The sequence below is a fragment of the Didymosphaeria variabile genome (genome assembly GCF_027946475.1).
Source record: "Didymosphaeria variabile strain IMI 356815 chromosome Unknown scaffold_3, whole genome shotgun sequence".
Lineage (NCBI taxonomy): Eukaryota > Fungi > Ascomycota > Dothideomycetes > Pleosporales > Didymosphaeriaceae > Didymosphaeria > Didymosphaeria variabile.
In genome coordinates, this window is record NW_026611622.1 from 891,546 (window position 1) to 919,298 (window position 27,753).

The 27,753-nt window shown below is 50.9% G+C and overlaps 8 protein-coding genes across 8 annotated transcripts; 5 read left to right on the forward strand and 3 right to left on the reverse strand.

Moving 5' to 3' along the window:
* Positions 1-1,331: 1,331 nt before the first annotated feature.
* BRH1 (Homeobox protein B-H1) lies at positions 1,332-2,627 on the forward strand (the record flags this gene model as incomplete). Its single annotated transcript, XM_056212444.1, has 1 exon — positions 1,332-2,627. One exon carries the CDS (start codon positions 1,332-1,334, stop codon positions 2,625-2,627), a length of 1,296 nt encoding a protein of 431 aa, XP_056072752.1.
* Positions 2,628-2,839: 212 nt separating this feature from the next.
* N0V89_003647 (uncharacterized protein) lies at positions 2,840-3,281 on the reverse strand (the record flags this gene model as incomplete). Its single annotated transcript, XM_056212445.1, has 3 exons — positions 2,840-3,122; positions 3,175-3,206; positions 3,258-3,281. 3 exons carry the CDS (start codon positions 3,279-3,281, stop codon positions 2,840-2,842), a joined length of 339 nt encoding a protein of 112 aa, XP_056072753.1.
* Positions 3,282-3,513: 232 nt separating this feature from the next.
* GCV3 (glycine cleavage system H-protein subunit) lies at positions 3,514-4,148 on the forward strand (the record flags this gene model as incomplete). Its single annotated transcript, XM_056212446.1, has 3 exons — positions 3,514-3,547; positions 3,700-3,762; positions 3,835-4,148. 3 exons carry the CDS (start codon positions 3,514-3,516, stop codon positions 4,146-4,148), a joined length of 411 nt encoding a protein of 136 aa, XP_056072754.1.
* A 1,258-nt stretch (positions 4,149-5,406) lies between these two features.
* Positions 5,407-10,524, reverse strand: N0V89_003649 (uncharacterized protein; the record flags this gene model as incomplete). The annotated part of the gene is made up of 3 exons (XM_056212447.1): positions 5,407-5,457; positions 5,509-10,283; positions 10,341-10,524. The coding sequence occupies 3 exons, from the start codon at positions 10,522-10,524 to the stop codon at positions 5,407-5,409; spliced, it is 5,010 nt and encodes a 1,669-aa protein (XP_056072755.1).
* Positions 10,525-10,860: 336 nt separating this feature from the next.
* On the forward strand, positions 10,861-20,116 carry TEL1 (Serine/threonine-protein kinase tel1; the record flags this gene model as incomplete). Its single annotated transcript, XM_056212448.1, has 7 exons — positions 10,861-10,891; positions 10,940-12,446; positions 12,493-12,833; positions 12,882-17,451; positions 17,505-17,895; positions 17,943-19,034; positions 19,082-20,116. The coding sequence occupies 7 exons, from the start codon at positions 10,861-10,863 to the stop codon at positions 20,114-20,116; spliced, it is 8,967 nt and encodes a 2,988-aa protein (XP_056072756.1).
* Positions 20,117-20,904: 788 nt separating this feature from the next.
* Positions 20,905-22,093, forward strand: N0V89_003651 (uncharacterized protein; the record flags this gene model as incomplete). Its single annotated transcript, XM_056212449.1, has 4 exons — positions 20,905-20,988; positions 21,050-21,196; positions 21,308-21,899; positions 21,963-22,093. 4 exons carry the CDS (start codon positions 20,905-20,907, stop codon positions 22,091-22,093), a joined length of 954 nt encoding a protein of 317 aa, XP_056072757.1.
* An 862-nt stretch (positions 22,094-22,955) lies between these two features.
* On the reverse strand, positions 22,956-23,833 carry N0V89_003652 (uncharacterized protein; the record flags this gene model as incomplete). Its single annotated transcript, XM_056212450.1, has 2 exons — positions 22,956-23,356; positions 23,404-23,833. 2 exons carry the CDS (start codon positions 23,831-23,833, stop codon positions 22,956-22,958), a joined length of 831 nt encoding a protein of 276 aa, XP_056072758.1.
* Positions 23,834-24,607: 774 nt separating this feature from the next.
* On the forward strand, positions 24,608-26,534 carry N0V89_003653 (uncharacterized protein; the record flags this gene model as incomplete). The annotated part of the gene is made up of 2 exons (XM_056212451.1): positions 24,608-24,803; positions 24,850-26,534. 2 exons carry the CDS (start codon positions 24,608-24,610, stop codon positions 26,532-26,534), a joined length of 1,881 nt encoding a protein of 626 aa, XP_056072759.1.
* Between the last annotated feature and the right edge of the window lie 1,219 nt (positions 26,535-27,753).

Here is a 27,753-nt window from a genome sequence, read left to right on the forward strand (position 1 = left end):
GGAATTAGACTGCCGCTCTACATCTGGTTTCTGTTCCGAAGCTGTCATTATGAAAGATATGGTGGAAGCCCAATCGCTTCACGGATATGTTGATTGAACGATACAACTTTCAAAGGACCCGCAGCGAGGGCACGCCGGTGGAAATCTCTCTGCATATATACTTGCTGTACATGTACGAGTTATCGCGGCCTGACTTGCATATAAGCTTATGCGCGAGCGCACGCCAGTGTTTACGCCAGCCTGGCACCACCCACCTGCATCTTTCTTTCTACAGATCTGTGAGCTAAGCTGGATGTGACCGAGCTAGCACGCTCATTGGGGAATAATTCGATCGACAAAGGTTAGAAAAGACACTTGAAGTTCGAATGCAAGGCGCGTGATTCATCGACCCTGACGATCCTCAAGGATATGGTTTTCCGGTCCAATACCCCACGGGGAAGTATCGCCTATAAATCTTCACTACCGGTGCGGGGATATTCAATGTCGGCGAAGCACGTCTTCTGCGGGAAGCTTTCTTTGTGTAGAGTCACCAGCGGACCCTTGCCGTAGATCACTGAGTCGCGTAACTTCATAGGACGAAATTATATGGCGAATATGTGAAGTGCCAACGAAAGGGCGCATAGCATGTGCGTAAGCATAGAAGGAAAGCTCTGTTGGCAGTAAGCATCAGAAGAGGATGCGATGTACGTTATGTGCGAGGGTTGCATTGCGCGTTGAACGGTGAGAGATGTAGTCGAGAGCGTGGTGACAAAAAGCGGAGTAGATACTCGACTTCGTGATGCGCTAATCCATGTTTGGGGAACTGAACTATGGTATTATTTAGGCATAGAGCGGTAGAGCCTAATTATGATAGCTAATGTTCAGTTACACGAATTCGACAGAATTGACCTGCTGGCTTGACTTGTTACGGCAACCATGGTAGACCATAGCGGATTGCGAAGTATCAAAAGGTTGAATCCTTGAGTAGAAGGTTGTGGTTCCGAATCTCGTGCCAGGTGGGTTGATACCTTGATAGTTGCATCTCTATGCTGGCTTCATCTATGATTCTGATCTTATGGGTAAGTGTTGGGCGACATATGAAGTGTAAGCCACGGTTTGATGCAAAACTTGTGGCGGAAACCCTTGAGTAATCCGACTTTGATACAAACGGCCTCAAATGAAAATACATATAGACTGTGACTTCCGAATGAACCTAATGAATCTATTTTTGAGGCTGTCGAAGTTGAAGAATCACAAAAATGAATACCGAGTTAATATCAACGATGAAGTACGTATTAGCCCTTGATACAGCTGTTGCATGACTAAGCAAACTCACTTCTACTATCTGCGACATGGAGTTCCTTCGGAACCAGACCATCCACCGCCGGTCCTTTTCCGGTTTCCGTTCACCTCCCCTGAATAGCAAATGGGCACCGCCAACACCTCGCCGCAACACTGTCAGCCTCGACAGAAGGCCTCACCGGCGGAACTCTTCCACAGCTCCCTTCCTCCCAGCTGTCGTCGCTAACGCTGTCACGCGTAAAGCGAAAGAGGAGGGCCTTCTTGAAGCCGCTCGCCAGGCCAGGCTCCTCGGCACAATGGCCCAGCTCATCTTCGACATGCTCATACATAGCAACGACCATGTACCCAACCCTGATCCCATCTGCGGCATCGTTGGTAAATATCGAGGCTTCTACTGCAAAAAATGCAATATGACATGGACTTTCACTCGCTCCTTTGGTGAACACTTCATTACAGAGCAGCACCTGAACGCAGGTCAACCTGCAGATGCAATGGGATACAATCAATTAATCGAAGCGATCTGGCAGTCGAAAAGTACTTTTTTTAGACGCATGGATCTCTTTAACGATGAAAGCGAACTTCGAAGGCTGGTCATGGACTGCGTGGCGGCCTTGAAGCGGATGAAGGTCAACTGGGAGGCTCTTGGAAGGGAAGATTTCTGGACAAGGTCCATATTCACTAGATACATCCTTGCTGTAAGGTTCGGAAACGGTATCGTGGAATTGTTCGACCTCGACTGGCCTTTCGGCTTCAGAATCGAGGAAAATTGGGGGGATTCTCGGAGGCCACGCATGGTCGAGTATCGTCCGAACAAGTACGATACACCACTTCCAGGCCAGCGTTTCTTCAGGGCGGCAAACGTATTCCAAATTGGGTACTGGTCTGCTTGGCCTGTGCTCAGATGCACTACTCCTGATCTGTGGGTTCGCCAGTTGTTCCCACGAACCCATTATACTGGTGGTGAAGAGACACCGGTTCCTGTAGAGCATAGGCGCGGCGAGGTGCGATGTGGTATCTGCCTCATGTCCTTCGACGAGCCGAGCATCGAAATTGTTGCAGTCAGACAATGCAAGCATATCTTTTGCGGTCGTTGCCTGGACACTTGGTGTGACATGGAGCGAGAGGCGAGCATAACCGTTCCGTGTCCTCTGTGTCGAGGCATCATTGGTTGGGCACCGAGCACCCTAGTCCATGCATACAAACGCTGCAAAGACACGAGGAAGGTGCCTTCTAATTACTGGGCGTATGAAGAGATCGTGTGGTGGAAAGCGTATCTGGAAGAGAAACGAGAGCGTCCGCCGAGCGTTCAGGACGTGGAGTTGTTGCAGTCTGCATGGAGATTTTGAGTTCACGTTAGTTATGGTATGAGTTGCGAATGAAGTGAGCGTGCAGACGGCGAGGAGGGTCGGTGCTTGTTGAGATAAAATTCGATTTTGAGGTACGTCAGCAGTGCGGCGTATTCAATAGATGTTATGACCACAACGCCAACCCAATGCATGCTCTTTACTATACACATCCTACATGCCGCAATTCGTAAATCGCGAACATAGCGCTACCCTCATTTGAAGTTCGCCTGCCCTGGTATATCCTTGATTTCCTCGAACTTTGTACCCATCTTGACGATGGAATACCGTATCAGGCGAGGATCCAAACTCATTGTGCGTCGTAGCGAATGCTGTGTGCGAGCGCTGGCGTCGAAGCGCATGATGAAGTGGTGGCCGACGTTGTGGGAGGACTGCAGCTTTTTGGCGGGCTTCGGGAGGAGGAAGGTGCCCCAGTTGGTAACACCGCGGACGACGCCGTTCCTCTCGAGGACGATCTTGCCGGCGGTCTTTGCGATTCTGGAGGCGCGGGTCAGAAGGGCGCTGGGGTGGGAGAGGAGAGGAGGTTTACTCTTTGACTTCGGAGAGGCGGCCGGGGCGCACCTGTTGCTGTTAGCATCATCGTCGCTTCCATCTCTACGGGAGGATGCGCACCACTCCAATCATCTCGTACAGCATGTTGGCGGGCCGTCGCGATGCGCGTGTGTCTGGGGTGGATTATTTGAGGATTCTCAGATGGTTGCCCGACGGCCGACCGCCGCGCTGCCAGATTTTTCTAAATCAGTATTAGCTCCAACGCGGACGTCCCGCATCATTCGCTGCTAGCTCGACAGCTCCAAGCCCGACTGTCCAGGACATCTTCACCGAATCTCGTCCTCTCCGCTCCTCCAGCACACAAAACACTTTCAAAATGGCCGCCCGCTTCTCCGTTGCCCGCGCCGCCCGTCAATTGACCTCGTCCGCCCGCAGACAATCGCCGTTTGCTTGCCAGTGGCAGAGGTCCAGCGTCCAGCAGCAACGGCTATTCACGGTGTCCGCTCAATGTGCGCACTTTTGCTATCGCACAGTCTGACGAGTGTTACTGATGGCCGCGCAGTGAAGGAGAAGAAATATACCGAAGACCACGAGTGGATTGAGGCTTCTGCCGACGGCAAGACATGTACGTCGCATTGCTCTCACCTTCCCCACCTCCACCACCTCCCCTGCAATTGCATGCTAACAACCTGTCTAGTCACTCTCGGTATTTCGGAGTACGCAGCGAAAGCCCTCGGCGACGTTGTCTACGTAGAGCTTCCCGAAGTCGACCTTGAAGTCGGCTCCGGTGAGGCTATTGGCGCCGTCGAGTCGGTCAAGTCTGCCTCAGACATCCTCAGCCCCATCGGCGGCACTGTTACCGAAGTCAACGACGCGTTACAAGAGAAGCCCGGAAACCTAAACAAGGACCCTGAGGGTGACAGCTGGATTGCTAAGATTGCCATCAGCGGCGAGCCTGAGGGCAAGCTGATGAGCAAGGAGGAGTACACTGCTTTCACCGAGGAGGCATAAGCCGTTGCTGTTGTAAAACTGCAAAGTGTATATGACGAGTCCACAAATTTCAACAAGCCCGCAGCCACCATCTGGTCTGTCTTTAAGACATGTTCGTTCTTATAACGTGCGAACAAGTTGACCTAACAATACTCTCTATCATGACAACAAGCCAACAAACAAACCAACGAACACAAGATACAACCCTTTGAGACGTTTTCCCAATCCCTATTTTCGTCTTCCACAACCTTAGTCACCACTGTTCCCCTCGCATGCCCCGTCGCCGTCTTCGCAAACGCTGTCTCAAAGTGCTCGAGCCTCCATACACTATCGACCCACCCTTCACCAACCCCTTTCATTAAAGCTCCCAATAGCCGCCAACTCACTCCCCATACTGATTAGGAAGGACCAATCGTTCTTCACACCATTTGGCTTCCCGGTCTCAGGTGCCCAGAACCCCGGAGCAACCGAGATGTAAGCGCCGTTATCCTCGATAGCATTTGATCCATCCAGCATCGCCGTCCCACTCACACAGTCAAGCACCAGATCAGATTGTTTCTCCTTTATCGAGGTGGTGATGTTGAAGATGATGGCTTTCTGCTTTTGGGGGAGAGAGGGCATCGTAATGTCGCATGAAGGAAGTTTTGAATTTAGACTGGATTGGATTGTCGGTTGGGTGGTATTGATCTAAGACAGGCCACCAATGCTGATTTTGTTGTTGTGATATCGACACCTCATCGACTTTCGTCTTTTTCACCTCTTATATTTATTTTCTCACCCTCTCCATACGGAGTCTGCTCAAGCCCTAATCTTCCCCTTCCCATGCCATCCTCATTGCCATCCTCACCACCAAACCAAGACCGACACACCGTTGACCGATGCTCAACATGCAGCATCGCGATGTAGTAATCGAGCCTCCCCTTGCCTTGGCCTGCGCACCGCTAACTAACGGCATGTACGTCACACTACCATGTGCAGACGCCAGAACAGCAAAAACATCGTGCATGCAAGGAACTAGCCGTGGTGCTGCAACAAAGAGTCAATAAGCGGCGCCTCGGCCGCCAAGCCTCGGTATCTCGGATGGTTTTGCCTACACAGGAGTATAATCACCATGGAACTACGCGAGCAAAACAAGAAAGCAAAACCGATACGCAAAGAAAAAGATTGCAAAGATCAGATAAGTTCAAGATGAGATGGACGCCATTGACTAAGGCATGACGCGTTTGATAGAAACACACTCCTCCCTATCTACCTATGCTCAGCCGCTTATGCAATCCTGCTATGAAAACATATTTTGTCTCGCCTTCTTTTGGCTTGATGAATCTTCGAACTGTTTCTGAGTCAGTATGGGAGCTGTGAAGTCAACTCGAGTTACACGTACCTCCAAGAATCCGGTGACCTCAACCAGAACCGTGAAGCAGTCCACCAACTCGCTCAGGTCCTCCACTAGAATGCCGTCTTGTCCTATCCCCGCACCGACGTTGACACTCCTCTTGAAAATGGCGACCATGCTGTGTCTGCTCTCCTTGAGGAATTCGCGGGCCGCGAAAACCGTCTGGTCATTGTTGCGTCCACGTGCCAGCACCGCCGCGTTGATCACGCGCAGTACAGCAAGCATGAGCTCATAGTACTTCTTGAGCGCGTTGGGGTCATCGAATTCGAGACCAATATCCGGATCCACGTCAAAAATTCGCGAGTCGCGGGTGGAAGGGAATAGGCCCGCATTGAGTACGGAAGTGGCGCCAACGTGGGTTTGACATATTCTGAGGAGGAGTGCAAGACTGGCGTCGTAGAAGGATAGTAATGTTGATATTTGAGGCCCAGTAGCTGCTTTGAGTTCCTCGGGTATGTGCTTGATATTGTCGACGAGCACACCAGTGAAGTTCAGCGAGCCGAATGTGTCAAGCATATATTTGGATTCCTGGCGAGTGGCTACTGCAACAAGAGCATTGAGCAGGAGCAAAGCTGAGATGCGGCAATTGCCGTCGCCACTGTATGCGTCATCGCATACTACCTCTAAGAGTTGGCTGCCACAGTTCTTAATCGTAGTCAGCGTGTGCCGTCCCAGCAGGGAGCCTCTGGTGGCCTTTTCGAAGGTGCCATGGATATACCGGAAACAGATCTGGTAGCAATATTCTCGAAGCTCGGGGGTTGTGATGGAGCTGTATATGCCTGCTAGAGCTGCACGGAAGAGCTGTGAGAGCCGATCATTTGCCAGATCGCCATTCCTCGTCTTTTCGAAAGCATTGGACTTGAGGTCGATTTTCTCGATGAGGGTCTCGGAAAGACTAGCTAATTGCAATGCAGTGCTCGGGTCCGTTCCGTAAGAAAGCTCGAGTTTAGGGAGAATGACTTGCAAAGCTTGGAGGATGAAAGCCGTTCGTTCACTGTCATCGAATTCACCTGCGTGGAGTGTGACCATCAACAGCTGGACCCACGACTGCAAGATGTCTTTGTGATAGCGAGCGAGTTGTCTGCGACGATTCCAATCCTCAAAGAGCTCAAGCAACATATCACCCTCTTGTACCCTCCTGATCTCTTCTTCACCAGCCAGACCTTCAAATTTTCTCCAATACTTCATCTTCAGCAGCATGACCTGTTCCAAAAGAGGTATTGAATACGTGGCAACGCCGTCCTTGTCTTCCTGACAAGATTCAAGGTTGACTCCGATGAAGAATTCGTGGTGCATTTCGCCTGGCTCGGGGTAGGAAAGTTCCATGAAGTCAAACAGGTTGAAAATGTCTGCGGTGCGTATGGTGTCTTCGCCGGGTCGGATAGCTGTACCGAGCAGAAGGGACTGGATTCTAGTCCTCAAGCTAAAAAGTCCTTCCTTCACACTGTATCGCAATTCACGTGACTCGTAATCCAGGAAAGCGGCGCGGCGCTGTAGGAAAAGTTGGAGTGAAAGAGCAGGCTGGCCTGTGAAGAAGGACGACATCGCACCCGCCGCGACCTCTTCGAGGCCCTGCTGAAGGGACATTCCATCCCAGGGGGTACGCAGGTCAACAACTTGAAGGCGGATCGCCTCCTCGAAGGGCATGCCGAATTCCCGCATCTGCTCCATGACGATGCTGCCAGTCAACGGTGATCTCCACAACCTCTGCAGGATTTCCCAGCACTTAGTCTTGATAACGGACATCCACGCAATGTAATTACCACCATCTTCAGCAGGATAATGGTAAGCAAGTAGTAGAATCGCATGGAATAGAGAACTCTCGTTTTCGAAAAGGCTGTCGGGAGCAACCTTTACCGCGTTGTTCTCGCAGGACAAGCCAAGAAGGATATGGGCTATTGTAGGCCTTTGTGACCCAGCGATGAGGCAGCTGTTGAGAAATTCGAGGATTCGGAGTTTGATGATGTAACCTGGTGCTTCTTGCAGAGCGTCAAGCTCATCCACATTGAACTTGAGAAGGCTGGATAACGATCGACCGATACGTTCTGCTTCGTTGTCTTTCTCGAGAATTCCAACGATCTTGCTACGGCCGGTACGTTGTCCAAAGCCGGCTGGGGATACTGCAAGCTTTCGTGATGATGCCATCTTCTCCAAGAGTTGAAGAGAGGCAATTGTAAGCGACTCGTGTCCGGTACCACAATAGAGGCCAAGATCCACGATGATTTGGAGGTTGTTGAGAATCGCGTCCTCGAAAGAGGCAAGCGAGAGGTTCGAAACGGGTGAACGCTGCATAGAGGTTTGTTGCTTGAGCAGCGGACGGACGATGTCTAGGTAGGTAGCCTGTAGCTTCATGACTAGGTCCATCACCTCTATGCTCAACATCAACGATTGAACTAATGGTGAGTCGGTAGGAGTGGCATCAACTTCGGCCACGTTGTGATGGGACGATGCGAAGAGGGCTTTGATAACCTTATCGTTGAAAAGCCATTCCATGACCCTCGTGAAAGGGTGCAGGGTGACATATACAGCCAACGATGAGGTTTCTATGACTTCGTCAACGGGAATGTGTGACTTGTTAGCAAAGACAACCAGATTCTCGTTGAAAGTCTGCAAGCACGTGACCATGAATTTCAGACAGGTCCATCTCAATACATGGCGCTGCAATGGATCTTGCACTTCCAGGCTTCTGTCTGCAAATACTTGCTGCATGACAAAATCAATGTAGTTCTCGATGCCGGGAATGCGTCGATTCGAGCCCAAAGCTTCTGGGAATGGGAGACTGTCGTTAAGCGTGTCGTTGTCCGGATATGGCTCCACCAGAGCTTGTAACAGGCGTATGAAGGCGATTGACTCGTCATACCCGTCTGCAAGAGTGGCCCATAATTCGTCGCGCGGGTTTGAGTTCAGAGCACTCGTTTGCTTTGAGCTAACATAGAACCCAGAAACCGTCCATTCATCCAGAGCATTCCACGTCGCAGTGGACCGCTCCTTGCCCTTATCCACAAGCAGGGCCGACGCAGCATCGAATGCGGCTGCGCGAAGGCCAGTGACAACTTTGTCAGTGCACAGCCCGAAGCATATACCCACCAGATTATATTCTGGATGTTCTAGAACATAGCGTCGTGCCAAGGCAGACTCGCGACAGAGATGGGCTAGCAAACGCAGGTAGCTTTCGAGCATCGTTGCACTTTCAGGCTCCACAATTTGGTCTACCGCATGTTGTGACGGTGCATACAAGCTACCTTGGATGGTCTTCTTCGGCTCATGAATGTTGAGCTGGAATTCCATCAACTCATTATATATGTGAGTATAGCTGAGAGAGCTGGTACGTCGGATTTTACCAGTAGAGGATGCTCCTTCTTCCAACAAAAAGCGATGCGCAGAGTCGGCGTTGGCGTTTCCAGTAGATATTGCGCGAAGCATTTCGCAGAACATAGCAATCCGCGGCGTAGGTTGACGTTTGGCTGCCCACTGGAGGAAACCGTAGAGGTTGCTCTCCTTGTCGGACCAGAAGTCTTCAGCAGCGTCTGGTGAGCCGTCGTATGCGTAGGAGACGATGACAAGGAACCGCTCGAGATGCAGAGGATATTCTCCTGTGGACTGTTGGAAATGTAGCTGTAGGCGCCTCCGCTGGTCGTCCTCTTCCGCTTTTAATTTCCGTAACGTATCAGGCATGTTAGTGATGAAGGAATCCACGAAGTACTGCAGCTGCTCAGTCACGAGAATTCGAAAGAACTCTTCAGGCTGAGGTGACTCAGGGGCCAAGACGGCCGCATCTTGCAAAAGTGACGAGATCATGCTGGTCTTCTGAGGATCGTACCAACGCGTTGGCCGAACGTCTTGGCTGAAAGAGAGCATGAAATGGAATGCACCGTCGTCGAGAGTACGCATAAAAGCCTCAGAGCGAAAAGTAGCTTCTTGCTCGAAATCTACACCGTTGAGATCGACGTCCTGCTGGTTTGGATCGGTGTATCGTCCACTGTACTCGGCTAACCACCAAGCTAATGTCGCTGCATGCAGACCTCGCTGTGCCCATGGTTCGTTATCCCTGGCAGCAAGCAGTGAGCTATGGAGCGCCCTCGCATCCTTGGTTACCGTATTCGCCTCAGAGGCAATATGTGAGATTAGGCGCATTAAGACGGGGACGTAGTGAATCGTTATGAGGTCGTGTTTATCGATGTTCCTTGCTCGAACGAGGAGGGCCTTCAGGTTTTCCATATTGGCGAAACCCTTTCTGATCATGTGCGTACAGATGGCAGAAAGGTTTTCGTGCTGGCGGGTGAGGCTCTGCAGCTGATAAGTCATTACCTCATTAAAACTCGCAGATTGAGCCTGGCCAACGACTTGGACACTTTGAAGACGTTCCGCAATTTTCTGCAACCAGTTTTCGATATCACCCATGCTGTCTAGGCACTTTCCCCAGAAATGATATGCGGACGCGAAGTTGTTCGTCCCATGAACACCAACGATATAGTCTACGGCCAGTTGCAGCGTGCCAATGTCCGCAATCTCGTCTTCGCCACTGTCTAGCGCCGCCTTCATCAGAATACGCAAGCACAGAAGGATGTATTCGCGGCGACGATGGAAGCGAATAATGGCAGTTTGCGCCTGCGGGCGGTCGAGGTCTTGCGCCTCTTGCTGGGCACCCATGAAGCATGCAGCAGCTTCCAGCTCATCCAGATCCAGCTCTTCGGCTACATTTAGGGCCTCCTGCTTAAATTCGTCGTTTACCTCATACTCTTCTTCGTCAATCGTGATCTTGCCTACACCATAACATCAGCGTCGCTCCTGTCACACTTGACTATTGAATGTGCGCCTACCCGAGCCGAGCGCATTCCTGCTTTGATCGTTCTTTCCCTTTTTGTTTACGAGCGCTTTGAATTCGTCGAGGTGGTCCTCGAGGTTCTGGCGCAGACGATCGAGCGTAGTGAGGCGGTTGTCAATGAGGGCGCAGAGGTCGCGGTGCAGCGCCTCGAGGGCCTGGAGGCTGTCGTCATCAGCCATGGGGAATTCGCAGGGAGGCTCTGCGCATCATGCGCGAGGTGAGGCGGGGAGCAGGTCGTTTATGTGGGATGCTGCGGGCTGCAGCTCAAAGTTTCCTTGACGCGCTTGCTGGGAGCTCGGGCGCGCTTTCCTTTGCGACCCTTGTGGCTTGGCATAACACAAGGTAGGTGCGGAGGCCGCATCACCTCCGAGCGCAAGAGCTTCCGCAAGGCTCAATCCGCACCACACCGAGCCATGCGCAACCTAAAATGCGTTCGAACTGGCCGGTAGAGGCTAGACAATGCCTCCCGCCCTCTCCACTGCTCAGCCGGGGGTGAACTGCCAGCGGCCGCCAGCATGGGCGTCACCAGCATCCAGGACGCGAAGGGTAAGTCCAACCAGTGAGATGCGGTCACGCAGTGCTAACTGCAGGCAGTCCTGATCGCGACGACAAAGGTCAAGGAACGTGGAGCCGGCCTCAAGGATCTTATCCATATCCTAAAGCATAATCATGGCAAATCGAGCCTCGAAACCATCACCAACAAGGCGTACCTGGCGCTATGCGAGACGCTCTTCCAATGCGTGCGAGAAGAACGGTCAGCGTACCAACACGCCAAAACCCACAAGATTAGATCAGTCCAAACGCACGCGAACCTCCTCCAGCTTTCCGCCGCCGCACTCCGCCAGGTTATCAACTCGGCTCTGCGCACCATCAAGACGACCACCGTCGAACTGATCATCGAGACCATTATCGAACTGCTGCCCGGAAATGATGGGACATTCCTGGAGCATCTGGACGAGCTCCCTAAAGCGCTACGGGCTCTGTTGGAATACCAACCCCATGTCGAACGTATGTCACAGGGTTGTTGGGATGACACCGTCAAATTCTGCATTGAGTCTCTCTCCAAGGTCTTCTCTGAATCAGAGGAAGAGCCACAGGATAGCTGGGAGACGACAGTTTCGAGTCGCGCCCGAACCCCCTTCGAGTCCACCGATGGTGTACCTAAGCCCAGTCTGCGAGGCACTGACAGTGCACCAAGAGCCACCCCGCGAGGCACATCGTCCCGGAGCAAACGCTTTACCGACGAGCAGACCATCACAGCTGAGGATCTAGTTCAATGCCTGCGCATGCTCGTCAGGGCTTCCAATGCCCCTATTTCTGACAGCGCAGATGTCCTTCTTAATGCCCTTGTCGCTTTTCTCCAGAAGAGGACGGGTCGTGGAAGCCCCGCCGCGCTTGCTGCAATCAATGCCATCTTACCTCGCACCATAATGTCCAAATCCCAACTCAGTGAACAAGTCGTTAGGGAGCTCCTGCCGCTGCTGAGATCATTGTGGTCCGAACCTGCTATAAGAGACGAGGTCATGATAACCTTGACTTACATCGAAGCGCATCTTTGCCACCTTGTGGCTACCGACAGTGATGATTTACTTAGTATCGATTTAGAAGCATTTGTTGAAGCATTATACAACGACTACAGACGCAGACACGAGACTACAGCCCATCAATTTCTTGAAGAAGATTACTTGTGTTTTCGCAAAGTAGGTGGAATTGTCGCGAGCGCTCACCCGCAGTCAACGCACACGTTTTCCATGAATACTGAGAATGTCCGCTACGAGTCTTTGTGGACTACGGTCGCGACGATGGCAAGACTTTCCGCGATCTTAGACAACAGAAAGCGCACGCTCGCTCATGGTAAGCAACGTGAAGACGGACTAGCCACGAAGCGTCACCGCATCACCCATCATCTTGACGAGTACCTTCGACATGTCTCAGAGCCACGTTCCAACGCAAAACGGTCCGCCCTGCAAGTCCTTGCATTCATGGTGCAGGAAGTTCCGCTTGACGAGGACCAGATTTTGACCATACTAGAGAAATTAACCGTCATCATATCCGCTGAGAACTCCGTGCACTCTTCCTGGGCTATGATTACACTAGCAGCGTAAGTCGTGTGCCCCGGTCCTATGAGCGAACTCTAACGTGAACAGAACCGCTTTCCAAAAGCATGCTAAAAGTCCTGCGCTGAAGCCCTATTGGTCTTCGGTCTGGCAATCTGCATCCCGAGTTATCACATCTCTGTCCTCGTGTCGTGCAGCATGCCATCTGATGGACGTACTGTTGAAGCTCGACGTTGTTTCATTCTCAACAGTCACTACTAGTGTACAAAGCATGTTGTTTTCGGTTGAACTCAGTGGGCCAGCGGTTCTCACGGAGACGAGCGTGGCTTTTATGACTACTTTGATCCGCGAGAGAGTCAAGGAGAACCCCACTAGTCATGGTATGACTGCTGAGAGGATACTCAACTGGTTATTCGGCAAATGGACCCCACGTAAGCACCCTGATAACTTTACTAAGGATTGGCTGACTATGCGAACAGATCTCTGGGCGGAACGAACGTCTACTTCTCTCAACGCGCATCATTGCGATGCCCGTGACATACTCTCGCTATTACACGCTTGTCTCGATCGCCCTTTCACCCCTGTACGAGCTTCCACTTTCCAAACACTGGGCCCCGTAGCTCAGGCACGTCGACGAACCGAGACTTTCGCCGACCTCTCTGCTTATCTCCTACTCCTTGATCCTCAAGAGAAGTTTATCAGGGACTTGCAGCTCGTACCTGATGCCGTCGATTCTACGCCATCCAGTCATGCCGTACAACTTGAAAGCCGTATAGTTGATTTCTGCGTCAGTGAGCTAGAGCGGACCAAATCCCGGTGGAAAGCCATGTCGCAGCAAAATCCACAAGGTATTACGTCCAATATGTGGCGTGTCATCACCAACTTCTGCATTGTTACAGCGGCACTGAGCGCTTTGCTTGAACGCCATGACCGTCCTGTAGCTGCACTAGACATTGCTACAGACAGTATCGCACAATCACTAGGGCAATTGCTCGCGAAACCTCAGACCGAGGAATATAAGATGGAGGCAGTTCTTGAAACGTGTGCTGCGAGCCTACCAGACATCAACTCTCTAAGCACCCTTTCCAAAATGGTGTTTCGTGAGGCTGGTATCTCGTCCTTGGCAAATCACTTGTCCCGCGCTCTCGGGAGCAGACAGGAGACGAAACAGTCCTTTTACCCTGAAAATGATGATTTTATGGAAGTCGATGGAGGTCTTGATTCGCAAATGACCAATGGCACATCTGGACATGAGGTAGATGTGCCACGCCACGACATCCAGGCATATGGAGAAGCCGGTGCACTACACGCATGCTGTGCGGCCTACCTCCACCTGATCTTCTCGGTGGCTGATCAGGTCGAGGATGAGCGAGACAACATACCTTCGGAGTTCGTCGAGCACTTAATCTGCAAGTCCGCGCCCGACTTACTCCGTTCCCGACAACTAGTTCAGAGTCTACTGTGCGGCCACTTCCACATATCAGCAGCAGATTGCCTCAAGCTCCTGGAGAAGCTTATGGAAGCTTTGATAGATCCCACTGCACGAGAGTATAACTCATCAGAAGTAGCCAACTGTATGATGGTCGAATCTCTGGTAGGAATGACAAAAGTGTGGAGTCTTGAAGCCGCCGATCAGAAATCACAGGACGTCAAAGAGCAAACGAAAGCCCTCTACCATTACTATACTAGAGATATGGAGCGAAGTGGATTTCGCGCATCCCCGAGTCTTCAGACCCGTGTGGCCGACTTTTTACACGGCATGCTATGGTTCTACAGTCTCTCGGACGACACCAAATCGCCGTCAGTACGCACAAGACTCTTTGAACTCTTAGCTAGAGGCGAAATGACCGTCAAATTTCACATCGCCAAAAAATTACCGACCATCTTCGAAGTTTGGTCCCTTTCTACGCATGATGACATTTTGCAAGACGTTGACAGTCATCTTCCTGGAGACGGTGAAGACCTCGAAGGGATCGCGATGCGTTTGCTCGTTCTGTCGAAGCTGGCCTCCCGCTGGCATACTCTTCTCAGGCAATGTGTATACCGTGTTTTTGCAACCGCTGGCGTTGTCGCAGCCGCAGCTCAACATGCAAGCCACTGTATATCTGAAGTGGCGCGTGCCAAGAACTTGGGAGACTCTATGTCCTTGTTTCGACTGTTCGCTCCCCAAGTAATCTTCACCTGGCTCGACCGCAAACGGAGGTTCGCCGAGATACCCCACACGATATTCGGCTACGACTCGCTCAAGCATCTTTTACATGATGTCGAGTCAGAAGCCGTCGGGCAGGCCATCATGCTTGGTTTGGAGTTTGAAGTCGACTACATCGCTGGAGAGCTAGGGGTCAGTGTGTCAGAACTACTTGCGAAAAACATAAGCAAAGCCGCCGCGTACACCATATCCTGGGATACCTGTAGAGGATACGGACGGAATCAAGATTTGCCGAGCAATGAACAGCTGCTTTGCAAGCTTCTTAGCAAAAGTGACCACGAACAAAGGGTCAACGGCGACAAAAGCAACAACAGAATGGGCCAAATGGCTGGTACTAAGCATATAGCTTTGGATCAGGAGTATTTTCCACGAGCGCTCGGTCACTTGTTTCAGTCTGTTGACCACGAGGAGAAGATAAAAAAGTCACTTGAGAAGCGTAACTCGTCAGATCCCGCTCTCCATGCCCTGACAAGGATGCTCAAAAATTCCCACTCATCCGTAGACTTCAACGTCGGTATCGAACCATCCTTCTCTGCGTTCTATCTTCCCGATCAAGTCGACCGGCTATGTCGCCGAACATTTGGTGGCATAACAAGCTTTTGGAACCCTACCACATACACGCTTGTCGTGCGGATGCTGCTAGACAGGATCCATCCGGCGCTTGGTTCGCTGTACGCCCGATCCATTATTCGCAAGATCAGAATAGTCGTGGCTTTCGCAGGTCCGGTAGCTTATCAAGGTTACCCTTTGCAGATGACGCTCCAATCTCTGAGGCCTTTTCTCACAGACATCCAGTGTGCCGAAGATACTATCGGCATAATACAATACTTGTTCGAGAATGGTGTGCAATACCTAAGCGGCAATCTCAGCTTCGTGACTGGGATCGGCTTATCTGTTTTGATTTCACTACGGAGCTTTCTTGGATCTTCTCAGGAGGTAATGACGCAACATTCTCAATATGTAGCTTCGATGGATTCTGCAAAAGTATTTCACACATGGCTCACAGCGAAACTCAAAGAATATGCCGAAAGTCTGACTGTCAACGATCGATCTTCAGTCAATGCGTTCAAGCTCATAACGACAGCCGCCTCCCAGGTACGTCTACAGGGTAATTCCATCCGCGACAGTGAAGAAAGCAAACTTCTGCTCGAGATTTTGGAGGATGTCAGATCGGGTCGCAAGCTTTTGAACACGACGTCGCGAGACGTGGCGCTCAACTTGCTGTGCCAAGATTTCCAGCCAGCGCCGACCGCCACGAATGATATACTTGGAAATGACGCGGAGGCTGCGGGCTACGCACCTTTCGTGTGGGATTCATGCCGACGAGGCAACGTGGGTCATGGCTATCTGCGTTGGGCGGCGAGAGTGCTAGGCCGTGCGTTCAGCGCATTTGGCGGTGTCGAGCGAAACACAGCGCATACTCATCCGTGGTCATCTCAGGATCCGAGCACGAAAGGCATCCTCGGCCGAGCTTCACGAGAAGCTATTGTTCAAGAAGTTATAGACATCCTCTACAGCGATGATCGCAAAGATGTGAGCTTAGCAGAAGATGCACTCCGAGTAATAGTCTCCCGACTTTCTCAGCTCCGCCGCGATGAAGCGGATGAAGTTGTACGTAACATTTCGGACCACCTAGCGGAGGCGCTGAAGCTGGATCTGTCGCCATCCTCTACTCCATACCATCCCAATGAATCTTTAAAGAGCATTGCCGCCCCTGCATCGCATACGAGAGCAGCATCAGAATGGATAAAGGACCTTGCCATCGCTCTGTGCAGTGCCGCCTCTCAAGATGAGGTACTAGGGGCGCTTCCCAGGCTTCTCAATGGCATGAGCCACATGGCGGATAAGCTTTTTCCATACATCCTGCATCTTGTCCTGCTCAGGGAATTTGAAGGTGATAGAAGAGTTCGACAGATCATGTCTGATGCAGCAAGGGGCTGGTTCACCAATTGCGAGGCGACAGACGTGCCGTATGTACGCAGCCTTCTTCAAGCCATCCTATACCTTCGTAGCCAGCCGATTCCCAAGGAGATGACGAGAGTCGATCGAGATAGATGGCTGGAAATTGATTTCCTCCGAGCATCAGAAGCCGCTACGACATGTGGTATGTCTCGAACGGCGCTGTTATTTGCGGAAACATTCTCGGGTACACCTGCAGTGAAAAGCGTTCCACGAAGGTCGTCCGTGCTACAAGAGCCTCCGAGACTTCCCGTCAAATTACAGCTTGCGATTTACAAGAACTTGGACGAACCAGATTCATTCTACGGCGTCGACCAAGGTTCCAGTCTCTCATCTGCCATCGATCGGTTCGACTACGAAGGAGATGGACTAAGCAGTATGCTGTTCCGAGGGGCTCGTTTCGGAAGCCAGATGCGCCGCTCAAACGTCCTAGATGCTACCGATTCGCGTGGCTTTATCAGCAGCCTGATCAAGCTGAACATGGACAGTGTCGCCAACGCCCTCCTTTCTACCGATCAGTTGCGGGACATTGGAGACGAGGCGGTAGACTACACCTTACACACAGCGCGGAAGCTTGGAAAGTGGGATATCAAAGCACCGGAGCTAAATCACAGCGAATCTAGTAGTCTCTACAAAGCTTTCCAAGGTCTTCACTACGCTACGAGCGAAGCCAATGCCCAAGCTAGCATCGACAGTCAACTATTGGCGACCATGGAGTTCCTGTCCGGACGCGAAGACTCCACGGCGTTGACCAAAATTCGGCTGCGCACTCTAGCAGCGCTAACTGAAGCTGACGAGCTTGTCCAATGTGGGAGTCCTGACCGACTACTTGATTCTTGGGATCGTATGAAGGGACGTGAAAAGTGGATGCAGACCGGCGAGTAAGTTGCGATGATGATAGCCAATTCAATTAGCAAAACTGACCAATCATCAGGTTCGATGATGTACGCCAGCTGCTATCGTGCCGAGAGACATTGCTGAGTGTTATGGGCTCCAACAACGCCCTTCTGGAATCCATGCACGCAAGGGCTGGCACGCTCCGCAGTATGGAAGTCGAAGCCCTTGTATCTACTTCGACGATCTGCAGAAGACACGGGGCGCTCCAAGAGTCACTCACGAGTGTAACATACCTCAGCGACATTGTGCAGGATTGTAAAGCATTTGGCCTTGATGTCGAGGCCAGTGCAAAATATGAAGAGGCTAATGTGCTGTGGGACCACGGAGAGCAGGAGAAGTCGATACGCATTCGACAAGAGCTGCTCGACTATGGTAACTTTGATTCTCAGGATCAGAAAATAAGCCTTCCTGTATTGTTGGCCAAACTGGTGAGTTCGTTGTAACAAAGTACGACAGAGTTGATTAACTTCTTCAGGGTCATCACTTAGCCGAAGCTCGATCAGCAACGCCTGAAAAGATCATTCAAAACTACCTGAAGCCAGCAATTAAAGAGCTCAAGGGCCAAACACAAGGACCTGATCCTGGACAAGTTTTTCATGAGTTTGCTTTGTTTTGTGATAAACAATTACAGAGCCCAGAAGCCGCCGCCGACAGGGACCGTGCGAAATCTATCATGGATCGAAGAGCTCAGGAGATACAAGATTTTGAGAGACTTATTCGTCCAGAGACAAACAAGCAGATCCGCGACACCTATAAGAGGTCTCACCACAAAGCCCAAGTCTGGTACAAGCTGGATCATGCCGAGTACGAAAGATTACGCAAAGGCCGCGAAGAATTATTGCGCCAATGTTTGGAAAATTATCTACTCTCGCTGCAAGCAAGCGACGAATACAATAGCGATGCGCTCCGAGTATTCTCACTCTGGCTGGAGCATTCCGAGACCACGCTCGCAAACTCAGCAGTACACGCACATATCGACAAAGTTCCTAGCGGGAAGTTTGCATTGCTAATGAATCAGTTGTCTTCCCGTCTTCAATATGACCGGACCGAGTTCCAGAAGTTGTTGACCCACTTAGTCTTCCGCATTTGCATAGAGCATCCCTACCATGGCATGCATCAGATCTTTGCGATGCAGATGAAAACTCCCAATGTGACCAGGGAAGACATCATGAGGTCAAAAGATGAAGCAGCCAAATCCCGCCAAAAGGCTGCAGATCTCATCGCGCGCGAATTGGCAAAAGACAAACGCTCCGCTACTATCTGGAGCTATCTATACCGCTCAAACGAGATCTACCACGCTCTTGCTATGTTCAAGGATGACAAGGAGCAGCGCTCGGGCAGAGATATCCCGCTAGACAGATACCCAGAGTCAAAAGCATTGATGCAAAAGGTCCCTACGTACAAAGTTCCGCCGGCCACTCTACAAATCGAAGTTCGTGCCGATATGGATTACAGCCATCTTCCTAGGATTGTTAGGTTCAAATCCAGAATGAGCATTGCCAACGGACTGAGTGCGCCAAAGGTTATTACAGCTATAGGCTCAGATGGGCAGAGCTACAAGCAATTGGTAAGTACATCTTTGGAATCATGGAAGCTTTCTGACTTTGCACACAGTACAAATCTGGCAATGATGATCTTCGGCAAGACGCGATAATGGAGCAAGTGTTCGATCAAGTTTCTCGCCTGCTCAAGAAGCATACCGCAACACGACTGCGGAATTTAGGTATTCGCACATACAAGGTGCTTCCATTGTCGACGCGCTCTGGTCTCATGGAGTTCGTGCAAAACACGATTCCGCTTCATGGATGGTTGATGCCGGCACATGAGAGATACTATCCGCATGACTATAAGCCTGATAAATGCAGGAAGGAGATTGGAGCTGTTCAGCAAGACTCGCTGCAAAACCGCGTAAAGGTATGGAACAAGATTGCGGAGAATTTCCATCCCGTGATGCGCTACTTCTTCCTCGAACGCTTCCAAGACCCAGACGAATGGTTCGAGCGTCGTCTAGCGTACACTCGGTCCACAGCTGCCATTTCCATCCTAGGGCATGTACTCGGTCTCGGCGACCGGCACTGTCACAACATTCTTCTCGACGAGAAGAGCGGAGAAGTCGTACATATTGATCTTGGTGTCAGCTTCGAAGCCGGCCGTGTCCTGCCTGTGCCTGAGGTTGTACCGTTCCGCCTCACCCGCGACCTTGTCGACGGAATGGGTTACACCGGAACTGAGGGCGTCTTCCGCCGCTGCTGTGAATTCACAATGGACACTCTCCGCGAAGAACGCGAATCTATAATGACTCTCCTTAACGTGCTTCGTTACGATCCCCTCGTCAACTGGAGCGTAACCGCCACAAAAGCAAGACGCATGCAAGAGCAGCAGGACACGAATGCTGTGCATCGTTCTGGCACTGTCGGTCCGGAACGTACGCCTGCGCCGTCTGGTATTTCTGCGGCAGATTTGGAGGTGCAAGGGGACGACAAGAAGAAAGATGAGCAGGCGGGTGAGGCTGGGCGGGCCCTCAGTGTTGTGGAGAAGAAGTTGAGCACGACACTGAGTACGAAAGCGACGGTCAATGAGCTTATTCAGAGTGCGACTGATGAGCGGAATCTAGCAGTGCTGTATATGGGATGGGCTAGCTACGCGTAGCATAGTGTATCAACGCGTAGCTACTTTCATGAGACAAAAGATTCGTAAAAAATTGGGAGGCGTCGTGTGAGAGTTTCTAATGAGGCTAGCTTGGGAATTGGTGGACGCCTCGTGTGTCGATATCCAGTATTGATTGTAGATAGCGGAAGCACCCTCTAGCAAGGAGCCTTCAACAGAGTTTATTTTTCAAAGCTATACTCTTGTGTCCTTTGCGTCGTGTGTAATCGGTCATCAAGATAGCCTGCGGACGGCTCATTTGGCAATGTAAAGCCAAATACAATCCAATTACTGCAGCTAGCCTCCCCGTTTGACTTAGTAATGGGCCTCGTATGATCACGTTACATGCCGGAGCTACGCAACATCGTTGTAATCCGGCGGTGAGGCATACCCCTAGGGGTTAATCCGGGCATCTGATTACCTATGGTAATTCACCCCGACTTCCCGCAACCCCACCCCGCACCCCGCAGAGCTTAGCTCTAGCACCATTTCCTCAAATGATCTAGCTTCTATCTAGCAACCAGACCGGAAACTCCCAACCGCGTGAGCGTGCCATTCCTCCGACGCTGTCTCTTATCCGATGCGTCATGAGGCTGGGAGAAACTTCTATGCCAAGCTAGAATACGGAAGCCCAGACGGCCGACAAAAATTATCACGAAGGGGTCTTTCTACATGTTTTTCCCTCTTGTTCTTGCCCACAATTCTGTAAATGTTCATGATATGTTAACTCTCGAGTCGGCCTTCGCGATTTCAGTCATCACCAGCGACTGTACTGCTACATATTCAGAGCCATGCGCGCGGCAAGATATTATGGGAAAGAAGATATCAGAGTGGAGGAAGTGGAGGTCGACCCGTGTGGAGATGGTCAAGTCAGAGTACGCAGGCCCTTCCGATGTCTCGACTTGTAGACTTGAAAAAGACTGACAACTTAGTTAGGTCGCACCGAGCTACGTCGGAATCTGCGGTACAGATCTCCACGAATTCCTCGGCGGACCCACCTTTGCCCCCGTAACACCACACCCCTTGAGCCGCGAGAGTATTCCCATTACGCTCGGCCACGAGTTTTCCGGCGTCGTCAGCGAGGTCGGGCCTGGCGTGTCGCAATTTAGACCAGGTCAACACGTTGTTGTACAACCAACTCTGTCATGCGGCAGATGTTCGGCGTGTAGCTGTGGGGCAGAAAATGTTTGCGAGAAAGGTGGCTTCATCGGTCTCTCGGGTGGCGGAGGCGGACTAAGCGACTCAGTAGTTGTGCCTCAGGGCTCAGTGCTGAGCTTGCCGGAGCAGATACCGTTGGAAATTGGCGCGCTGGTTGAACCTCTCAGTGTCGCATGGCATGCTGTATCTGCTGCAGCTTTGCTACCCGAATCTACCGTCTTGGTACTAGGAGGAGGGCCCATCGGATTAGCAGTGGTGCAGTGCTTGGTCGCATTGAAGACCAAGAAAATTATCATGAGCGAGGTTTCAAAGACAAGACAACGGTTCGCGAAGGAATTCGGCGCACACCACGTCCTGGATCCGAAGACCTATGATCTAGTGGCCATTTCTCGAGAGCTGAGTGGACAAGGTGGCCCTGATGTAGTTTTCGACTGTGCCGGTGTACCCGCGAGCCTCGTCACGGCGTGCCGAGCCGTGAAACCGCGAGGGACTGTCGTCAATGTTGCAATTTGGGAAAGAGAAGTGCCATTCCAGCCTAATATGCTGGTGTTCAAGGAAGCGCATTATACAGCAGTGTTAGGGTACCAGAGAGAAGACTTCCAGGCTGTTATAGACCATTTGGCCAACGGTAAGTTCCCGAGCATCATTGGACACGAAATTTTGACGAGCTGACGATATCGACTACCATAAGGAACCTTGAAACCCGACAAGATGATAACGAGTACCATATCTTTGGATGATGTAGTTGAAGGAGGCATCAAAGCTCTTATAAAAGACAAGGAAAGTCACGTAAAGATATTAGTGAAAGTGGGTGGGCCATAGAACTGCGGTAGAGGAAGGCGTTTCAAAGATCGGTTTATTTCGATAAACGAAGGACCGTGGGGGAAGTAGTCGTGCGAGTACGCAATACTGGCACAGTAAGTCGTGGATTTCTCGACATATATGTAGCCATTGACGGACGGTATCGACGCGAATGTATCCATGTTTAGACTATGGTATGCAATGAATCGATGTTGCCTTAGTGATCTTCTCCACGTACGGCGGGAAAGGACGGTGACGAGGGGAACAATTCCTCCCTTTGGTATTCCGCAACAAATTCTCGAACCCTGGAAATATATTGTCTCGAGTTCTTGTATCATTAAGTATAGGAATCAGGTGCAGCGAGCAGAGGTTCTTCATCGGATGAATTGGGCTTTTCTCCATCTGGAGCCCGCAAGGCCGATGACGTCATTATCCGAGTGCGTCAGGGCGGGCGCCTGAGGTCGCCCACCTGGAGTATTGGCAAGATCGAATGGATGAAAAGTAATGGTGGTGACGATGAACTGATGTAGATTGGTCTATCGTAGTCGGAATTTAAATTCAAAGCGCTCACTGCGCATTAGACTGTTCTCTGTGAATCCACAGTTGCATTTCTCCATACAACTCTTGCCAGATTCGCTGCTTCCCACTCACAGCATCTGCCATTGTGCACTGCACAGACCCTCGATCATTCCTGAACGAGTGCATAGATTCTCGTGCGTCCTTCATCCATCACTAGATTGCGCACGTCGGGTGCTATGGAGCCTCCAAGCCATGCACGAGGATAAGGTTTGTTGCTGGTGAGTTCTGACGCTCCAGGTATGTATTTTGCTACATATGCATCTGCTAAGCGCTTCAGATCAAATGGCTCCTGATTCAAGTGCGCTCAAGGCAAGCAGTAACCTCCGTCAATAAGTACGTCACTTCCGGTCATGTACGTACTGGCATCACTAGCCAAATATAAGTACAGGCCCTTAATCTCTTTAGTATGCCCCTGTCTTCCAAGCGGAGTCATCCTGTATGCCTCGTTGATGACCTTCTCCCCAGCACCCATTTTAGTATCGAAAAATCCAGGGCTGACGATATTCACTCGCGCAAAGTCCTTCCATTCGTGAGCAAGAGACTTGCCGAAATGGCCAATGAAAGCTTTGGTGCCGTTGTAAACAGGCTGGTCAATAGGAACATTGACAATGCGTGCGGACATTGAGCTGGTGATGATGAGGTTGCCGAATCCCTGACGCTTGAAGTGATGACCAGCGTACTTGGCGCAGTACACAACGCCGTTGACTGCAATGCATTAGTACTATACGCAAAGATGTGAAGATCCGACGGACCGTTTATGGACATTTGCTTATCATATTCTGGCAACGTTGTTTCGAGAATCGATTTCGAGATTGCCATCCCTGCGTTTGCTACAAACACGTCAATCTTGCCAAAATCGCTGACAACTTGGTCCATAGTTTTTTCCACAGCGTCAGCGTTCTCAACAGCCACCTGATACGCCTTGGTCTTGACGCCAAATTCTTTCTCTATCTCTTCTGCTCGTGCAATGGCCGCATCGTTGGAATTGTACCACAGTGCAACGTCTCCTCCAGCTTCAGCCATAGCAGATGCAACCGCCAGACCAATTCCTTCAGCTGCACCGTTCACAACAGTGACTTTTCCCTTCATCTGAAATTGTTCAAGCACATTGCTAGGAGTATTCGGAAATGGCTTGGGAAACCCTGGGCGTGCGACACCGGCTTCCTCGACGGTCATTGACATCTTGAAAACGCAGGATGTGGAGGGTAACGAAGTGGACAAGATTGGACAGCGGCTCGGTAGAGGCAAGATTATCGAACCAAAGAGGAAAGATGCAGATGAAAGTACCGAAGTAACGTGCTTGCTCTATATATGAATAGTCTAAGGACGTGGGTGGACACGTGTGGAGTCAGGACCGCGGAGCGATGTGCGCCGAATCGGACAACAGCCGACCGACACTTGCTACAACCAATCCTAAGCACAAACGTATGCTACCGTGGGCCAATACAGCGCACGTAAGCTGCAAAGAGATTCTATGCTCAATGAGAAAATTTTCCAGTCTACACCATCCTATGAAATGAAAACGTCACAAGTCCAGATGCCCCAAAGGAGGGCGGGCAGGTCACGTGAGAGCAAGTGCTAAATAGTGGGGATGTTGAACTTGCCGAATTTGGTCTTCCAGCATCTCCCCAAACTCCTCTGACATGACAATGCCGCATTATGCGTGCTGCATCGCGAAAGCGAACAGACACGTCCGACCTGGCATGCATCGCCTGTCGTACTCGGAAAACGCGTTGTTTAGTACAGCTTGGTAGCACGTCATGCTCGCACTGTATCCGAGTGAATAAGACGTGTGTTTTCAGTAACCCACCGTCACGGACACCACTTACGCGAAAGAATCTGGATGATCTTGAGGCACGATGCCGCAGTCTGGAAGCCCGGCTGGCCAAGGTCACTCGCGACGCAACTCCGGCTGCGCCTGCACGTTCAACGCAATCTGAGAGCAGTCTACCCAGCATGCCCAAAGGCAGTGCCATTCCGGATTTACTCGCTACTAATGACGACCAGCATCCCGACACACACGGGTCGCTTGAGCAAATTGAGACTACTTTCGAGTGGAATGAGAGACAGACGACGCCCGATGGTGACGCTCGGCACACTGCTGATGGCATGGCTTCGCTCACTGTTGGCAATAGACGACGCGGTTATCTTGGTAAGAAAAGCGCATCGCGTGACACTTTGGCGCTTACCATGGGTAGGAAATAGCTCAGGCTCCTCCCTTCTGGAGAGAATATCGTCCACGCTGCCCGGACGGATGCCGTCCGAATGGGAAATCTCACCTCATCACGCACCCAGTCCAGCCTTCAATATGCAAAGATTAACCATGGCACGTGGAATGAGCAGCTCAACCGTGCGCGAAAGTCTCATTGAAGCTTACTTTCGGCACTACAACACTTCGTATCCCATAATACATCAAGACACATTCCGAAAAGCTTGCAATAAACGAACATCCATATCCCCCAGTTCTACCTGGCACATCATCTACTTTATGGTGCTGGCCATTGGAGAGTGGGTCAATAATTTCAGCGACGATACTCTGTCCTTGTATTACGACGCCGCCCGCTCACGATTAAACATGAACATTCTGGAAGCGGGTACCATTAGCACCGTTCAAGCGCTGTTGCTTTTGAGTAACTACCTTCAAAAGACCGATAGGCCTAATACAGCGTACAATTTCCTCGGCATCGCATATAGAGTGGCCCTTGGTCTGGGCCTCCATCGCGAGACAACAAAGGAGCAAACGCCGGAAACATGTGCGCTTCAGCAACGACGGTTGATTTTCTGGACGCTCTACAGTTTCGATAGCGGTTTTAGCTTGACTACCGGCAGACCTATAATGGTTGCGGACCAGTTCATCGACACGAAGAAGCCTCTGAACATCGACGACTCGGGATGCAAGCCCACGTCCCCTCTTCCATCGGAAGTGTCCTATCCAACTATTTCGGCAGCCATGGTCGCCCAATCGCACCTTGCCGTCATTGCAAATAGGATTCATAGCACCTTCCAATCTGTAAATGGCATTCCAGATCTGGAACACGCGACACTAATCATGAGTCAAGCTTTGAAAGACTGGAAGGAAGCTTTACCATGGTACTTTACGGGCTCAGAAGTACCGGACTGGTTTCTCGGACCACGCGCCATGGTGTTGTGGAAAGCATCCAATATCCATCTTGTTCTTCTCATTGCAAGCCAAAAGAGCTTTGCTGATCCCCATAGCCGTCGAAAGTACAGCAAGAAGAGTTGCCAGGTTGCAATGGAATCCATCAACGAGGTATGCGATTTCTGCGAACTACACAAGAGTCTATTACATCATGGATTCACTTGGTATGTGGTGTACTATCTGCTTCAATGCCTGCTTGCTATCGAGGCTCAACGAACGCATGTCGAAAAAGATCCAGGGCCATTGAGAAAAGTTCAGGTGTTACCAAACGCATTGCCCGAGACAGTTGCACGCGCACACAACTGCTTGCTGGAGTTGAGTCAAAATAATAAACCAGCTGCTCGCGTTTGCCAATTACTCGATCATCTAAGTAAGAGAAGATGCTCGGGTCAACAAGACGTGGTCGACAGCTCCAATGGCAGCCTCAACGCCAGTCAGGCAACGGAAAATAATCTCCTATTCGACTCGGCTCAGCAAACCAGTGTGAGTGAGCTGGGTAATTACCTGCCAGACTCATCCATGACTATGTCCAACGACTCACCTCAGTCTCCTTTTGGAAGCAATATAACCGGAAGAACGTGGATGATGGCTGCAGATCCGTCACTGCACATGTTCATGGATGGCTCGAACGACTTGGGTGATATATTCGACGATCTAGGCGGATTTCCAAGCGCCAATGATGGCGATAACTTCTCCTACTATTTGGGTGGACACCAATTTTAGTCGCGCTATACTCAATCAACGCATTCGAATTAAGCTTCGAGGCGGCACGAACGACTAGAAAGGCCGACTCATCATGGGAATTCATCTCAATTTGCAACAAATGGCATAGTGGTTCGTGCGCACGGATCAATGGAGTGTGCGGCGTGCTGTAAGTTTTCCTTAGACAATCATCCACAATGTGAGCATATCCGGCTGACACTGCTTCCAGAAAGGTTGTGCACGTTAGCGTCTCTATGTCTACCTCTGCTCTGGTCTGGGCATCCGGCCATCAGAAGTGCTCCAAATCTAGATGCTCAAATGACGATCAGCTAATTAGGCGACATGCCCAGCAGCTGAAGGAATGGGGCGAGGCTGTGTTTCAGGCGCGCGTTGTGGTGACGCATCTGGACCAAAGGAGACTTGCGCAATGGGATCAATCACCCTTGGCAGTTCGACAATCGGTGATGATTTCGCTGGACCTGCTTGTCGAATTTTGGTTTGTGGTGCGCACAGAAATCGGTATGCAATGCTTATATGAAGTTTGCAGAGGCTAGTCGGGAATAACACATGATGCGGGGAACCCCACCCTGGAGCAGCAACCTTGCGAGCTGGCTAATGTGTAATTCGACATGGACCGTCCATATGCTCATTGCTTCGCGAAATATTCACAAGCGGTATTTCAGAAATTAATCGTCGTTCTAACGACATGAAAAGACGAAAAGACCTGCCGCATCGCGCGATTTTTGTGGTTGTACTAAGCCCAAATGGCCGAATTCGGACAGAATCATGCCACTTTGTCCGATAAGCGTGGCCACGCATGCGACAAAATTAGGACATCACATGCAGCACAATGGAAAACTCGGTAATCGTTCGGATGAATGGTTTCCAGATGTTTGAAATAAATGTCACTGACTTCCGAAGATCGCTTCTGCAATTCCTCACACGACAACTTTCCATCTTCCGACTTCCAACAGTTCCGGCTTGCGCAGCACACACCACCGCACCTTGTCTTGCTTCAACACCACACGACGCCGCGTTTCAAACTCACCACCACTTCTTCTTTGACTCAAACCCGCTACGGCACACGTTCGACTGATTTGACACGGTCCCGATAGCCGCAATGTTAATCACGCGCGGCTTCTCCCTCACCAACTTCGTCATCGGCTCCTCGGCGCTATGTTTCCAAATCTTTGTTCTCTATCCCTGGCACGAAAAATTAGAAGTCCAGTTCAACAAGTTG